The sequence below is a fragment of the Hirundo rustica genome, chromosome 13 (assembly GCF_015227805.2).
Source record: "Hirundo rustica isolate bHirRus1 chromosome 13, bHirRus1.pri.v3, whole genome shotgun sequence".
Taxonomy (NCBI): Eukaryota; Metazoa; Chordata; class Aves; order Passeriformes; family Hirundinidae; genus Hirundo; species Hirundo rustica.
In genome coordinates this window covers 20,177,627-20,193,083 of record NC_053462.1, presented here as the reverse complement: position 1 = coordinate 20,193,083, position 15,457 = coordinate 20,177,627, and the positions used below count along the sequence as shown (strand labels likewise).

Sequence of the window (15,457 nt, the reverse complement as noted above, 5' to 3'; positions counted from 1 at the left end):
CAGAGAATGGGAATCTACCAATGTTTTTTGCCAAGGTAAGTTTGAGTTATCCTCTTAGATGCTGCACCAAGAATCAAAAGCTTCCAGGCTTTCATTGCACAACAGAGCCATTTGGGTCAAACTCACCAATTGGTGTGCTGTGTCTCCTGGGTCCCATTTTGAGATGGCCAGTAAGAGGTGGTGTTATACTAGTTAAGGACTGAATGACATCACCCTCCTTCGGCAAAGTAAAATGAAACAGGGTTCCTAAAAGACACAGAGCACCAGAATTAGTAATTTCAAGGGTCTACTTTAGTTCAAATATCAAAAGCACAGGTTCACTGTGCTGTGGAAATATAGAAAACCATAACGCTGGTGCTGTACAAAACCCCCCCAAACAGCTGCTCTAACTGATATTCCTCACATTTTATGTAGAAAATCTCTCTCAGTGAAAATATGGACTGTGGTCAACTTGATGCAGCTGTTCCCAGGTGCTAGATAAAAGGGAGACTAAATATCCTGACATGAATAGGACTTCTACAGAATGCAGCTTTGCTTCAGAGACCCTCAGGATTTTCCACAGAAAAGGGAGATGAGGTCAAAAACGGAAATGACGGTTAGGACAGAAATGAATTGGCAGAGCTACATGTTGCCTGAATTGATAACCTAAAACTTACACAGAATGATGGCTGAGGTGGCCTATCCCATCAAGGAAACCATTCCTTGGTGGATTTACTATGTGCAGATGTTGCAAGATTTAACAAATAAAATAAATCAAAAACCTAGGAAAATACTTTTTCCTTTTGCCTCATCCCATGCATTTATTTGCAAACTTTCAACATCATAGAGAAGTAATCTGCATAATCCTCTCACAGAAAAATGCCCAGTTAGCAAACAGTTACATATCATCTGTTTGAAAACTCTGAAAACCACTATGTCTCCAGCTATCACAAGCTTTAAAGACATGGTTGAGCAACTGCAACATCCTGAAGACCAACTCAAGAACTTCAGCGTATTTTTGCAGTGGGTAGGTAACTTCTAGCACAATGGTATTCACGCACTGGAAGGCAAACCACCCCTCCTCATGAACAGCTTATGAATGCCTGCCATATCATGGCCTAGAGCATATCTCCAATCTAAAAATGTTTTATTTAAAAACTGAAGCAAGTCCATTGAATATTGATTGATTCAGCTACCACAATTAATTCTAAACTGTAAATACAAATCTGGCAGGCTTTGTTAGGGTAACAAATGATCAAAAGAATTTATGAAATGATCACCCAGCACAAGTGATGACCAATGGCATAATCTAATAACTATACCAAGGGATACCATGAGAGAGAATACCAACAAGCTTTCACAAGAACTGAAAAAGATGTGAATGCCTCACCTCAAAGTTGAAATGTTTTCATTCACATTACTGTCTCAACTGTTCTATCAATGAAAACAGTTAATCAAAAGTAATAAACTTTTCTTATGTTCTTATGACCATCAGGCTGTAACAGTTTTGGGTCCATTTGGAATTGAACATGGCAAGGGATGTCAAAGACAACAAGAAGGGTTTCTTCAAGAACATCAATAGCAAAAGGAAGCCTAAGGAAAACGTGGGTTCGCTGCTGATTGTGGTGGATGCCATTGTGATGAAGAATACAGAAAAGGCGGAGTTACTGAATACCTGCTTTGCTTTGGTCTTTACTAATACGGCCAGTAGCCCAGAAACCCAGATCCTGGAGGCAAGAAATGAAGTATAGAGAAAGGAAGGCTTCCCCTCGGTCAAGGAGGATCAAGTCAGAGATTATGAAAACAAATCTGACACCCACAAATATCTGGGCCCTGATAGAATGCACCTGTGAGTGCTATGGGAGCTGGCAGATGTTACTGCTAAGCCATGCTCACTTATCTTTGAACGGTTATGGGAGTACAGGAGAGATACCCGACGACAGAAAGAAAGTCAGTGTCACTCCAATCTCCAAAAAGGGCAAGAAGGAGGACTCAGTGAACTACAGGCCACCGTTAGGCCTCCGTTCACAGAAAGAAGATGGCACAACTCATCCTGGTTGTCATCACTAAGCACACGGAGGAGAAGGTTATCAGGAGTAGTCAGCATGGATCGACCAAGGGGCAATCATGCTTGACCCATCAGTTTGCCTTCAGTGATGGAATGACTAGCAGGGTAGATGAGAAGAGAGCAGTGCATGATGTCTACACCGCCTTCAGGAAGATTTCTGACATTGTCTCCTGAAACATTCACATAGGTAAGCCCGGGAAATGTGGTTTGGATGAACGGACAGCAAGGCCAGTTGAGAACTGGCTGAATGACAGAGCTCAGAGGGCTGTGATCAGTGGTGCAGAATCTAGTTGGTAGTGGTGTCCCCAGGGGTCACTGCAGGGTCCAGCCTCAACTTACTCAACTGGCAAGCCCTCACCCAAAGTTTTTGCTTACTGATTTATGCTTCATAATTTGTTGATAATGGATTAGACTCCTACAATATTTATTATGAATATAATTATTATGATAACAAAGCTGCTTTAAGAGTAGAGGGATGCTCTACAGCTCCTCATACCTTAAGGACTGAGTGATGGTAGTAAAGCAAATACCACTCTACACGCTTTTCCACCATGCTTCACAAGTCTGAAGGCAATTAGGTAGAATATGTCAAAAGCCTGAACTCTCTCCTAACACTGATCAGCCCTTTAGCATAATACAAATGCATAAAGCACAAACGAGCATTAATTTTTGAATTAATTTTCTTTAAACAATGGCTTACAGTTCTCTTTCAAAAGTAAACCCAGCCAACTGTGATGTGTTTAAATTGCATTTAGATTTGTCTAAGAAAAAAACCAAAATATTTTGAGTACAGTAGGAGAAGCAAAATATTATCTGAAGTCAAATACAATTTTGTTTATGTTTTCTTAAAAAGGAAGTTTTGGATTATTAATATTGTGAAAGACCATACTGAAGTGGAACCTGACATTTAACCTTGTTATGTAACTGCAGCTATTTATCTTTATCACCATTTCAGCAGCGTACTGCCAAACTCACTGTTGTATTTAATAAAACCCATACTGTTCTTAAGTTTGAAGACTAGTACTGTTCTCCTGACTATGCCAAATCGTCTTAAAAAACGTGCAGTCCCAAATGCCGGGGACCTGTTCACAAGGAAGTTCATCTTAGATCACAAAACGCAATGGAGTCAGAATACCTTTGAACTTCCTGACCAATATTTTGACTAGATCCCCTCAAAGCATTATTTTCAGTATAGTAAAGCTATTTTTTTCTTCTTTCAGTTAAAGGAAATTAAGAATAATGCAGCAAATACTTCATCATTCAACTTAATATTAAATAATATTTGAGGTCCTACAGTCTTTTCCTTTTCCTAACAGACTTCAAAGAGGGGAAATACATGTTCTGACACTAAAATCGTTCTTCATTCATTCTTATTTAAGGACTAGAGAACTGTGTTTAAAAATGAAGGCAGCTAAGAGGTGAAAGCTCCACAAAACAGGTGTAGTATCCCACATCTTGTATAATGACACACAACATGTTAAATTAGTTCAATGGGTCATGACAATACGTGCTGAGCCCTAGCTTGCGTGCGAGTGAAAAGCCCTTCTACTTTAAAAAAAAATCTCAAGAAAAATTTGTTATACTAGTTTCTAGCTTAAAATTGCTCCATAAACCCCCACAAAGTAAATTCTCCTCTGAGAATGAAGAAAAGGAAAAAGAAAATAAGGAGACCTACAAGAGGCAAAGTACTGACTTCCATACACCCTGCTCCTTTCAAGGACACTGCTATTGTTGCTTCTTGAGTAGGGGAGAAGTCACAAAAGTACTTGAACATTGCCAAGGTCACATTTTAAGTTATTCAAGCTGCCCTGCATTTCTACCATAAAGTAGTGGAGTCAGAACAGGAATTAAACACAGGGGAAAACAGCAAAATCATGTTCTGCATATAACAAAATAAGGTGTAGAGCTGCTCTTAAGAGAGACTGCTCAACTTGCATACAATAGCAGTGCTCCTTGAAAACACTGAGGATTGTGTACAGGTGTCCTTAACATTATTCAAAATGTCAATTCAAAACTTACTAACCTGAATTCACTTACCACTAGAAGGACTGGGGGATTTAGAAGTTGTCTTCTCCTGTGGCTGCATTTGTTCTTCTTGCTCCAGATTCCTTATAATAACAGTATCCTCCATATTCTTTGGCACCTGATTCTTGTGCTGAACCACTCGCGTTTCAACCCCTCTCTCTTGAAGTGATGGCTGATTGCTTACTATCATTACCTGTCTCAATGCTGAACAATTGGGATGTTTTTTGGCACACAATGCCACTTCTGACTGGACACCACTCTTTAATTTTGGATGCAAATTGTGCGGCTCCAGTAACTCCCCTACAGAAGGCTTAGTTAAAACTTCATTGAGCTTTGCCATGTTTTCTGCAACAGCCTTCAAAGACAGTTTATCCATGTTCTTTGCCTCCCCAGCATCAAAAGTACAACCTTTCGAAGCTTCTTTTCCCTGACATTCTGGTCCAATCTTTTCTGATTCCTGGGCTACATTTTTGCCATTTTTACAAGAATCATTCACTTCTGTATCTTTGTGACACTGTCCTTCCCTTTCAAGAATAAACCTATGAGAAAATGTTATATTAACAAGAGACCTATCTTCCTTTATTTGCTTCTCTTTTACTTGCAGTTTCTCTTCTTGTTCTTCACACTGAGTCTCAGGAACTGCCTCAGGTTTGGAAGTCTCTCGAGCATATGATAAAATCTCAGGCAGACCAGACTGATCTGCAGCAGCCTGACTTCCAGAAATACACTCATGATGAACTGTAGGGGCTAATGGCCCATCTCCTGCAACACCTGCACTAACAAATTGTCCTACAGGCATTCCTGTAGTCTTTACATCCTCCTTTTTTGCTTTTTCACAGTTTTCAGAGGGTGCTTGATCACCTGTATTCACTTTTATTTTACCATTCTCCACAGAACAGAGTCTTGAGTCTGAGGCCTTGCATTCAGAAATCATCTCCACCTGTGAGGTCTCACTGTCTTGGCCTGTGTTCAGAGAGCCTGAACTGACGTCTGTATTCATGGGCTGGCTACATGCACTTGCAGAAAGCATCAGTTTACAGGACTCAGGAGGCTGTGACACAAAGTCATCAGTAGAAACCTTTGACAAAGCATCTGTGGATCCAGAGAGATCTCCTGGTAAGCATAAAGGGGTTAAAGCAGCAGTTTTTTCTTCTCCTTCAGGCTTCTCCTCTGGACTCTGAGTTGGAACAAAGATATCCTAAAATGAAAAAAGTGGGACATGGAGTATTAGGGCATCCCAAGTAGGACTATTTGTTTATTATTCCTAAAAAATTACATTGGATTATGGATCAGAGCAAGTTTAGCACAAAACCACAGATTAAAAAACAACTAATGAAAACAAAAACAAACAAACAAACATTCAAAACTTTTTTCCCCCCACACATTTATATTTGCCATGATTGACCTGGTTTTGCTGAGAAAAATTCTCACAACACATTACTATTTAATACATCTGTGGCAAAGTCAGATACAATCTTTTGTATCTTTCACAAACACATCACAAAATACAGGGCAAATATGGAAAATTAGTAGCTATCTTTACTTGAACAACCGAGGACTCTGGAAAGATTTTTTGTGATATCTATTATATTAACACAAATGGTAGTTTCAGCTAAGGAGAAGCACTGTTTCACCTAGTGAAGTTTCTAGCAAGTTCGTGACATTCATAATATTAAGTTATAAACACAAACTGTCTGTTAAATCCTTTTGAAGAGTTATAATTTCCAGAATCAAAATTCATACAGGAAACAACAGATAGCAAGAATAAGCAACTTGAAAAATGGACTAAATAAATTCTAGCCTTGTAGGAGAATAAAAATGCTTTATTATGGAACAGCTTCCCATTCTCCACGAAGAATTATGCTAAGGTCTTGCCTGATAAAAAAATAATTTATGAAGCAGTTTGAGATGCAAGGAGTCCCAGTTCAGCATAAGAAGGCAGCACAGTCTAAGACAACAGCTTCTATGTTCTGCAACTCACTATGCCCTCTTAAGTTGTTCTGCATTTTCTCTGCAGGAGAAACCGCCACACAGCATGATTAATACAGAACTGTGACTGGTGGGAACAGGGAGGTTCATGAGAATCAGCTTAGTAGAGAAGCTCAACACAAAAGAACAGAGGCAGACTCAAACATATCTTCTGCATCAGCCATATAAAAACCTCAGAAAAGCTATACACATTAACCCTTACATGAGAGAACTCTGGTTGTGATGGTATAGGTAAAGATCCAGGAAAGAAGGTCGGGGCACTCTGGGACACTGGAGTTGAGGCCTGTGGCTGAACAAGAGGTCTTGGAGGGATATGAGGGAGGGCCATCTCCACCAGCATATCTCCTCTCTGCTTTTGCATCAGTTCTCCTCCTTCTGCAGATATAGATATATCCATCTGTTCATCTGGTTTGAAAGAGCAGAAAAGATATTGGGACTAAATTCTTATGTTATACCTAAGTTTCCAACATGCTATTAAAAGATTTGTTTTCAGTGGTGTATTCAACTTTTTAAAATCTTGTCTCCAGGGGCACTCTTTTTGTAGGAGAAAAAAAAAAATCAACAAAAACATCCATATTCCATATTTTTACTTTCAAAGGGGGAAGCAAGTGTTTTGCTACAAATTCATATGACTATTTTACTACAGGTCTACAACTACAATTAGAAGAAAGTGCCTGAAATTTATAAAAAAGCAGTTTTCTGATGTATCTCTTTTCCTATCTTTATTAAAATGCAATTAAGTTCAGACCCCAGCTAACAAAATATCTGTTCTAACAGTATTTCACATTCTGCGATAGGAATCTCTCAGAAAGGAATATTTGATTTTGTAACATACTAAAAGTCTGCATGCAGGGATATCTTATCCCTGATGGTAAATGTGTGCTTAGAGAAAATATTTAACAACCAACGTATTACATCAAATAATTTCTCTTTAGGCATCACAATTTAGGATACACACTTGGCATATAAAAAGTTTTACAAATGCTGTAGAAGTTGCCTATATTAAGGTAAAATAACTTCTGTGATTCTTATCTTTCCTTCCTATTGCTCTAATAGTATAATACAGGTTTCTGCCTGTAGCAAGAATGCCTTGTCTCTAAGGAAGGAAGATAATTGCCAGCAGAAATCTGTATGCCATACAAAGCATCTCTCATCTTCCAAGTGAAGGGGCACAAGTCACCAGTACTAATTTTATTATGATAGCTATGCAGGAAACATCAAAAGCAGATAGAGAATATAGAGAATCATAAACAACAGTCACAAATACAGAGCTCCCTGCATCTACTCTTTCACTGTTCTCGGTCCTGCTTTACTTTTTAAACATAATTTTAACAGATTTTGAAAAGGCTGCAAGCTATGACTAAATCAGTGCACAGAAACACGACCACAGACAGTATGCAGAAAAATGTTACCTTTTGCTTGCTCCTGTTCAGTAGGACTGCTGGGGACAAGGGCATTGGGTCCAAAGGAAACAGGAGGAGGAATAATTAGGCCTGAAGAGACACTGCAGACCAAAAGGAAAAATGGAAATGAAAACCACACCTCACTAAAAAGTACATTAAGTTCTCCTACCAAGCTCCAGCTTGGTAGAGAATTCGTGAGAAATCACGAATTTCTCATGAAAGGCGAGTGTCAGGTGTTCACCAATAAGAGACTAGCAACAGTCAGGGATCACATGGCCACCAATAGTTTATTTCATTGCAAAGTAAGGCCATGCTCCTCTCATAGTGCAAAATTAAAACACTGATGGCTTAAAATCAAGCACAAGTCCTTGAATAATGAAGAGAGTAGGGGGAATGCACTACTGCAATGAAGTTCTTGCAAGAGTTTGGGGATTTTTTGCTTACGTGGAATGACCCTCCTGTACAAGGAATGCCTGTCCAGAGAGCTGCAGGACTTGCAAACTGCGGGCAGGGGTGGATGCCAGAGAACTTCCCTCTTCTACCCTGGTTATCGGACAGCCACTCCTTGCAGTGGCTTTGAACAAAAGGAAATAAAGATAGAAATATGGTCAAAAATCAGCAATCAGGAAATTCTGAGGAATTAAACTCATGCTATTGCACAGCTCCTTCTCAAGACAGGCAACGACATCCTGATTTTCAGAGCTGGTGAAGCACTGCACGTGACAGTTCAGTACGTGAAATGTGAACACAAAATAGTTCAGATGAAAATGAAAAATTTGAACAGATTTTAGACTGTACAAGTCTTCCTACCTGGGAATTTTTAAAAAATCCCCAATGACTTCAATATCGGCACACCTGATGCAGCACTAGAATGCAAATATAGGCAAGGTTCTTGCAAGAAAAGACACCTTGCACTGTCCACTGACTCAGTATGAGGAGAAGGCTGTTATTGAATCTTCTAGATATAGAAGGTTCATTCACAAGATCAGACCATAATAGATACCACTGGGGAAGGTTTGCCTACACTACTTATCCACACTGGTGTGTCCTTACAAAGGCTGAACATTACTAGTTTCAGAAGGGGGTAAAAGTTGGGTTTTGGTTTCACTCTTCAAGGGGCACAGAAAGAAAGGAAATTAAATGTATTTAACAAGCCAGTAACCATTCATTGTTCCATGCTATAGTGAATGAGGTTGTGGCCTTTCATTTCCAAAGGGCTCATAATTTCAGCAGAAATTACATGAAGAATAATCACGGCGCTCTACACCCTAAAACACTACATGTCTATAAAGATCAGTAGGTATGATGTTTATAACTATCTCTGGCGTAGACACTTTGGTTCTGCTTGCCCATTGTTACCTGTTGCATGATTCTCAGGAAACATCTCCTCCTGAGTTGACAAGATATCTGATTCCTCATCACCAGAACCAAGGGATTCCTCAGCTTTACTGGCATCACTGACAGAAGTTTTCTTTCTGGTATGCTCTTCTGCTTCCTGCAGAGTTCTGGAAATGCAAGACAGTGTCTTTGACCTGAGAAATTCAAAATATGAAGACCACAACATTGTAAAGAAAATCTATCAGTAACAGATAGAAGGTATTCACTCATGTATAACACAGGGAAAAAAAAAGAAGAAAGGAAGGAAGACCAACTTCTCCTGACAAAGTAACATTTTCATCCTTGATAAGTTACACTTTCAGAATTGTTTTTTACGTTTTCTACCAATCAAAGTGATCCTTAAATAGAATGCATACTGTTCTACTGAATTCTACTCAATGCAGATTCTAGGAATTTCATTTCACCTCTTTAACATTTTGCAGCAGAATACGATAATACAAGATAAGCTAAATATATAAATTTTATGCCAGATAGAATAAATACCATTCAGCAAACTGAAGTTTCACACTAAAAACAGTTAAAACCATAAAGCTTACAATAGCAAATACTCAAAAGCATCCTGGAATATCCACCACTTAGCCTCCAGATTTCTCCTGTGCAGCCAAAGCCCATGCTACAGTGATTAAATTATTTCAAGATAACTTCTGTGACTTAAAATGAATTATTGCTTCCAGTATATTCCAGTCATACCATTTTAGAAAAATTACTGGCATACTTTATTACTCAGTGAACTTGCCCTTAAAAACAAACCTATCAATATCTTTGTGTTTAGGAGTTTGACATCAGATGTCTTCTCATCAAGGAATGCTGAGAGCACTCCTTAGTCACCACTGCTGCAAAAAAGGCCTCAGCAGTACATCATCTTTCTCTTTACATTTCTCTTTTGCCTTGAACGCTCTCCCACATCTAAAAATCTAGTAAAAAAGACACAAATCAGCTTCCAGAATGTCCACAAAAGACCTACAGAGAAGACAAACTGTTTTACCTTTCAGACTTCTCTGCCTGGCTTTCCAAAGCAGTATGTGCTTCTGTGCTGGAGTCAGTTTCTGTGCTGCCCCCACAAAGTTCTAGGGAGAGATAAAAGAAAAATATTTGCTACTCACATCACCCGGATTAATATACAAATAAGGGAATGTAAGTCTGTAATTTACACAAATACCACGGCAAGCCTTATATGAAAAAAAAAAAAAAAATTGACTATCTATGATAACAAGAAGCAAGCAAGCAAACAAACAAAAAACCCAAAGCAGGATGAGGTTTTTATCAGGGAGGGAATTCAGTATCAGATTGTCTAAATATTCTGAAAACAAATTAGGAAAGAGAAGTGATAGCACTTGGACAGGTACAAAAAAACAAATGAATTAGCCAAAGGAAAGAGAGGACAAAATTCTTTGCAACTACCAGTGAGCTGTGAACTCATTTTTGAAAACTATTAATACCATATTTCCTGTCAAAAAACTGTAACATTTATAATTTAAAGAAACTAGATAGAATCTACACAAGCAAGAAGATGTCTATTATCATTTTCACTTACCATATTTAGACTCGTTCTTCACAAGTCTGGAAGAAAGGACAGCAGGTCCAGAGTGAAGCTGATGCCTAGCATCTCCCTCATTGGGCATGAAATCGCTCTCAAAGTCCTGGCTCTGTGACAGCTCTAGAACTCCAAACTGCAGCTGTGACATGCCTGTATCTAACACGAGACATCCATTATAAACAAATATACAAAACAAAACAAAAATTTCAAGAGCCATCTATCACTTTTACAATATATACCCTTCTAACATGCAAAGTATTTAGGCTATTGCTGAAACATTGAATAAATGAACTGATCTGATCTCAGCTGCAATAATTAAAATATGGTAACAGAACAGGGACAGTGGCCATTAACACAGAAATCTGTATTAATCAGCAAGGGCTTATGTAATGCTATTAGGAACTTCTTCTTTCATTCCATGAAGAGAAAATAATCCTGATGATACACAGCCTGTGTCTAAAAACCCTCTGATGATAACAACCATTATGCCAGTTCATAATAAGGCTCCATTTCCTAACGATCAAAATGCATCCCTGCCTCTTCTAAATCACTTCCAGTCTTGAAAATCAATTCTAATAATAAATTAACCATTTGTTTTTTTTTTTTTTTCAAACACCAGAACATACAAATCAACTTCCAGAAAAGGATGCCAATTTCTGACCTATTACTACTGGCACAATTACTCCTGGTGAGACAGGTGAGTCAGCTCAACTGAAAAACTGCACAGACGGTCGATCTGATTCAAAACCCAAAAAACCGACCTGAAACGGGGAAGTTACCTTCTACACACGGCGAAGAAGCACAGTCCTCAACATCACCTTCACTTCGTTCCCCGGCCTTTCCAAGGGCACTGCAACAGAGAGACTCACTAACGTCGCGCAGGGGGTCCTGCAAGGCCACCTCCCCGCGGCTTGTGTTCCGAGGCGCCACTTGGCACCGACCAGGCTCTCCAAGCCCTCCGCACCTAACGTCCAGGCCGGGGCCGAGCACGGCTGCTACAGCACCAAGTCCGCCAGTCCTCAGCATGAGAGAGATTTCAGCAGGCCAGAGAGGCGGCGGCCGAGAGCCTCTGGATGGCGGCTCCCGCGGCCCGGCCCACCCCACGTACCTGCGCTCCCCGTCGGGCGGTGGAGACTCCTCCGCGACGGACCCTCGCGGTCCAGAGGCGCTCGAACAGGCCGGGCTCTCCATGGGCTCTGCAAGCACAGCGTCGTTAGCGCGACCGCGGTACCCGAACCCGCCGTGACCCCGCGCTCCGCCCCTACCTGCGAGTCGCCCCCGCGGCGCCCGGCTGCCGGCAGGTCCGCAGACGATGTCCTGCAAGACAGAGGCGGGGGCCGTGTCAGAGCCGCGTCGGGCCGGGCAAGGCCGGGTGGTGCTGCCAGCACGCCGGGCGCTCACCAGCACGGGGCTCGGGCTCCGCCGGGCCGGCAGCCGGCGGGCCAGCACGCCGAGCCAAGCCCTCTCCGCCTCCGCGCCCTGGGGCTGCGAGTCCTCCACGATGAGGAGGGGCGTGTCCTGCTGCGAGAAGCCCGGGTCCAGCTGGCTGCTCCCGCCGCGCTCCATGCAGGACGGCACAGGCTGCGAGCCCAGCCGGGCCCTACGCCCCCCGCCCGTCGCCCAACCCAGACGCACTTCCCGCCGCCGCCATCTTGCAGCGCGCGGATTGGCGCGCGCGACCCGTCCGCCCCGCGCTGTTGCCGGGGAGACGCGGGGGGGGGGGGGGGGGGGCACCGGCACCGGGACCCCGCAGGATGGGGACCGAGACCGCCCCGGAGCGGGAAGGGTGGGCTCGGACCTGCGCCGCCCGCTCGGCCTCTCCGCGACGGCTCAGGAGACAAAGAGCCTCGCGTCTTCCGTCCGCGGAGCTCGCTCGAGGGCCTATGCAGCGACCCGGCGCACATGGCAGGCCAGGGGGCGGCGGAGGTCCGCATCGGACGCCGGCTTGGGGGCGGGAAGTGTCGGCCCGGGTGCCCTTCCGATCCCCTTCTCATCAGAGGTACAAAACAGCCTTGTGCTCGCGCTCCGGAACGGACCGAGCACCGCGTACCCCGAACAGCCACCATCGGGTACGTCCTTTCTTGGATATCACAGGAGAGTGAGATCTGATTAATTTCTTTGTGTTTATATAACTAAACGGTTATCGAAGAAACCTTGCGCATAACTGTGACAGTATTGTCTTTCCGGCATTCACCTTCTTGCCTAAAAAATACTGAGTTTGAATAGTCTAATTTAAGTACTTTTTTTTAAGTCTAATTTAAGAACTTTTGCGAGTTCTCTTTTTTATTTCTGCACTTCACTGTATTTTATAGATGAGAATTTTGTATATTTTATTTAAAAATTTGTTGTGGAATCAAAACCACAGAATCTGAAAAAATGGTACCTGGCCTGGAAGAAACTCTTCTTCTACCAGTTTTAGTTGAAGGTTGTAGTTGATGGTTGTACATAGTGAAGCACTGTAAATATGAGTATGTTACAAATTTTGTGTGTAATGTGAAATCCAAGTTTGCACATAGATGTTAAGAATATTAAACAGGCTACAAATATTTGCAGTTGCTACACAGGAGGGATGCTTTAGCGGCTGGTAGTTCAAATCTCAGAAGATACTCCTTTGGGATGTATATTAAGCTGTATTATTCAAATGTTTTCTTAGAAGCATTAAGAGTTACCTTACAAAATTCACGGCGGATAATGAAGACTAAAAATGGCAGATGAGCCAGTCATTTTCTCAAAATTCCTTTCAAATTCCTCAAAACTTTCATAACAAATCCTCAGATAAATTAGGTTTGTATCCAGAACACAAGGAGAGGAAATAACAGCCAACACGGATCTCTAGAGACAAGGTGCGTAACATCAATCTGATACCTTATGTCCAAGCAACAGGACATAAGTGGCAGAATAACTACTACAGTAAGGCTTTTAGCACTATTTATATGGGATTCTTACAAGCAAACTAGGGAAGCATAGTGGTGATGAAGTTTCAATAAGGTAAGTAAAAAACTTGTATTCATCCTCAGAAATTAATTATCCTCAGTTCAAAACAAGTACATTTGAGTAAGGGTTCAAATGTCAATGTGTTGTTCCTAGTCCACTGCTTCCTTTAATCACTTTGGTCGCAAAATAAGTACACTTATTAATCCAAAAGCAATCTGAAATTGAGATGGACTAGAAGTAGTAGAAGCCAGTTTTTGTTAAATGGTCTGAAAATGGACAAAGTATAATGCAGGTAAGAACAATATTATATAAAATTAAATAAATTACTAAATAAATGACTGCACAAATTCAGGAGAGAGTTGCTGGGCTGTATGGTATTTCTGTAAAATGAAGCAATGGGGGCCATAGTGCCTCAGAAACTGAGTCAGTGTCATTCTGCTGCCACAGAAAAAGGAGCAAACAGTAAGTATTGTACTTGTGTGTAGTGTGCATGAAGTAATTCTTGTATTCTACACTGGCATGGCCTAAACTAAGCCCTGCATCTAGTGAGAAGGTGGCATAGGATTTGGCTATCATAATATTCTCCAGACAGAAAAAAAAGTTGATGGCAAATAATTTGTTTCTTAATAATATTCACAGTTTAGCAGAATTGAGTTTGTTTTCATGAGCTGCAGGTAGGTGTAAATTAAGGACTAAACAGAAATAAGCAAAAATATTTGAAAAGTAAGCCTAAAGAAGTTCTAAAAATTATGCCATTTCTAACATTTAAACGTGGGATTTTTTAATTATTTTTTTTAAGTAGTAACAAATGGTAATAGTTGGCCTTGGTCTAAAATAGGAAGTTGGACTAGATTATCTCCAGAATATCCATCCAGTCTTGGTTTTTTGCAATTCAGTACTTTTGCATGAATCAGAACAGGACAAAATTGAAAGGTGAGTCCAGGTGGTCAAATTTGTAAATGCCAAATCTGTGTGTGTTTTAAAGCTGACTGCCTGTTTTTTGTGTTAAATTTGTAATCTCACTTTTCCCAGCTTTATTACGCTATGAAAAGAAACAGCCTGCTTTCTTTATAATATACATGTCTTCATTTAAGTATTTCTCCTCAGGTGGCAGATAGCCTTTTTTCTGAGTCTAAATATTAACTACGAACAAGGCATGGCTACCTTTGTCTAAGAAAGAACAAAAGGGCAAAATGAATCTTTGCTTCCTTTTGCTTCAAACAAAACATGTCCAAGACCAGGCTTCCAATAAATGAAGGTATAGTGCCTTTTCATATTTGGAGGATTTTTCCAGATTTCTTTTATCTTACAGAATTTGCAATAGCAAGCTGACACCATAGTTTATTTTCATCCAAACACTCCTCTCCAGTGCAGACCACTAATTGTGGGAACCGAGAAGCAGGACTACTATTCCTCGTTCTCATTTCTTGCACCCTGAATCTGGTTCTCCATGTCTTAGTGCAGCCCCATGCCCCATTTTCAAAACTGGACAGTATTCCTAGAAAAAGCACCAAATTCCAGATCCCGATTTCAAATGGGAATTAATTACAACAAACGAAGCTACCCAACAAGATAGCTAAGCTTATTAAAAGAGTAAGGATGCTACTTATCTTTGGAAAACTAGGTTTACATTTTGTGCTGTGTATTACAGTTATTGTGATGCAGACGCATCTAAAAACTGACCGGCCAATTTCCGTATGCACTATTCTCTGCGCCATGACTTTGGGAACAAGTAGTGTCTGGCATTCACCGCTCTCGGGGGCCCAGCATGCTACCGACGGGCGAGTCACCACGAGTCACCGGTGCGACACCCAGGTGCCCGGGAGGAGCTGCAGCGCCGGCCGCCCTCTGCATTCGTCCCGGACTGCGCCGGTGACGGCGCGGAGCCCCTCTGAGCGCCCCGTCCCGCTACGCCGGGGCGCCCCAAGCGCAGCGGCCGCGGCCCCGACGTACCCCGAGTCGCCGCAGCCAGGGCTGTTCAGACGGGGCCTGCGGCGTCCCGGCGCTCCCGGGCCCCGCCACGGAGCTGCCCCGTTCTCCCTGCGGCACTCCGCGGAGAAAGCGAAGGCGGGCGATGAAGACGGCAGAGGTCCGTCCCGCCCCGGCTCGGCCTCCTCCCTTTAG

The 15,457-nt window shown here is 41.8% G+C and overlaps 2 protein-coding genes across 5 annotated transcripts in view; one reads left to right on the top strand and one right to left on the bottom strand.

The window, feature by feature from the left end:
- Positions 1–12,026, bottom strand: part of TP53BP1 (tumor protein p53 binding protein 1) — a 26,766-nt gene extending 14,740 nt beyond the window's left edge. The window contains exons 1-12 of one of the 4 annotated variants that reach the window (XM_040077052.1): positions 11,801–12,025; positions 11,665–11,716; positions 11,508–11,595; positions 11,179–11,249; positions 10,397–10,555; positions 9,848–9,929; positions 8,824–8,996; positions 7,909–8,038; positions 7,474–7,565; positions 6,264–6,466; positions 4,085–5,270; positions 127–246 (exon numbers count right to left, since the gene is read on the bottom strand). In XM_040077052.1, the coding sequence (XP_039932986.1) occupies positions 127–246; positions 4,085–5,270; positions 6,264–6,466; positions 7,474–7,565; positions 7,909–8,038; positions 8,824–8,996; positions 9,848–9,929; positions 10,397–10,555; positions 11,179–11,249; positions 11,508–11,595; positions 11,665–11,716; positions 11,801–11,965 (2,521 nt within the window). In that variant the 5' untranslated portion in view covers positions 11,966–12,025. Of the gene's footprint in view, positions 1–126; positions 247–4,084; positions 5,271–6,263; positions 6,467–7,473; positions 7,566–7,908; positions 8,039–8,823; positions 8,997–9,847; positions 9,930–10,396; positions 10,556–11,178; positions 11,250–11,507; positions 11,717–11,800 lie in introns of all 4 variants that reach the window. The other 3 variants (XM_040077051.1, XM_040077053.1, XM_040077054.1) reach the window with 3 other exon arrangements.
- LOC120758849 (protein SPT2 homolog) lies at positions 11,964–15,457 on the top strand. Its single transcript, XM_040077526.1, has 2 exons — positions 11,964–12,468; positions 14,985–15,457. Exons 1-2 carry the CDS (start codon positions 11,964–11,966, stop codon positions 15,455–15,457), a joined length of 978 nt encoding a protein of 325 aa, XP_039933460.1.

What these genes read in the sequence shown, in the direction of transcription:
- LOC120758849 (XM_040077526.1), top strand. Translation starts at nt 11,964, where the DNA reads ATGCAGGACGGCACAGGCTGCGAGCCCAGCCGGGCCCTACGCCCCCCG. An exon ending in CCCCGAACAGCCACCATCGG is followed by an intron (nt 12,469 to 14,984) that starts GTACGTCCTTTC and finishes TGTGTATTACAG; the next exon opens with TTATTGTGATGCAGACGCAT.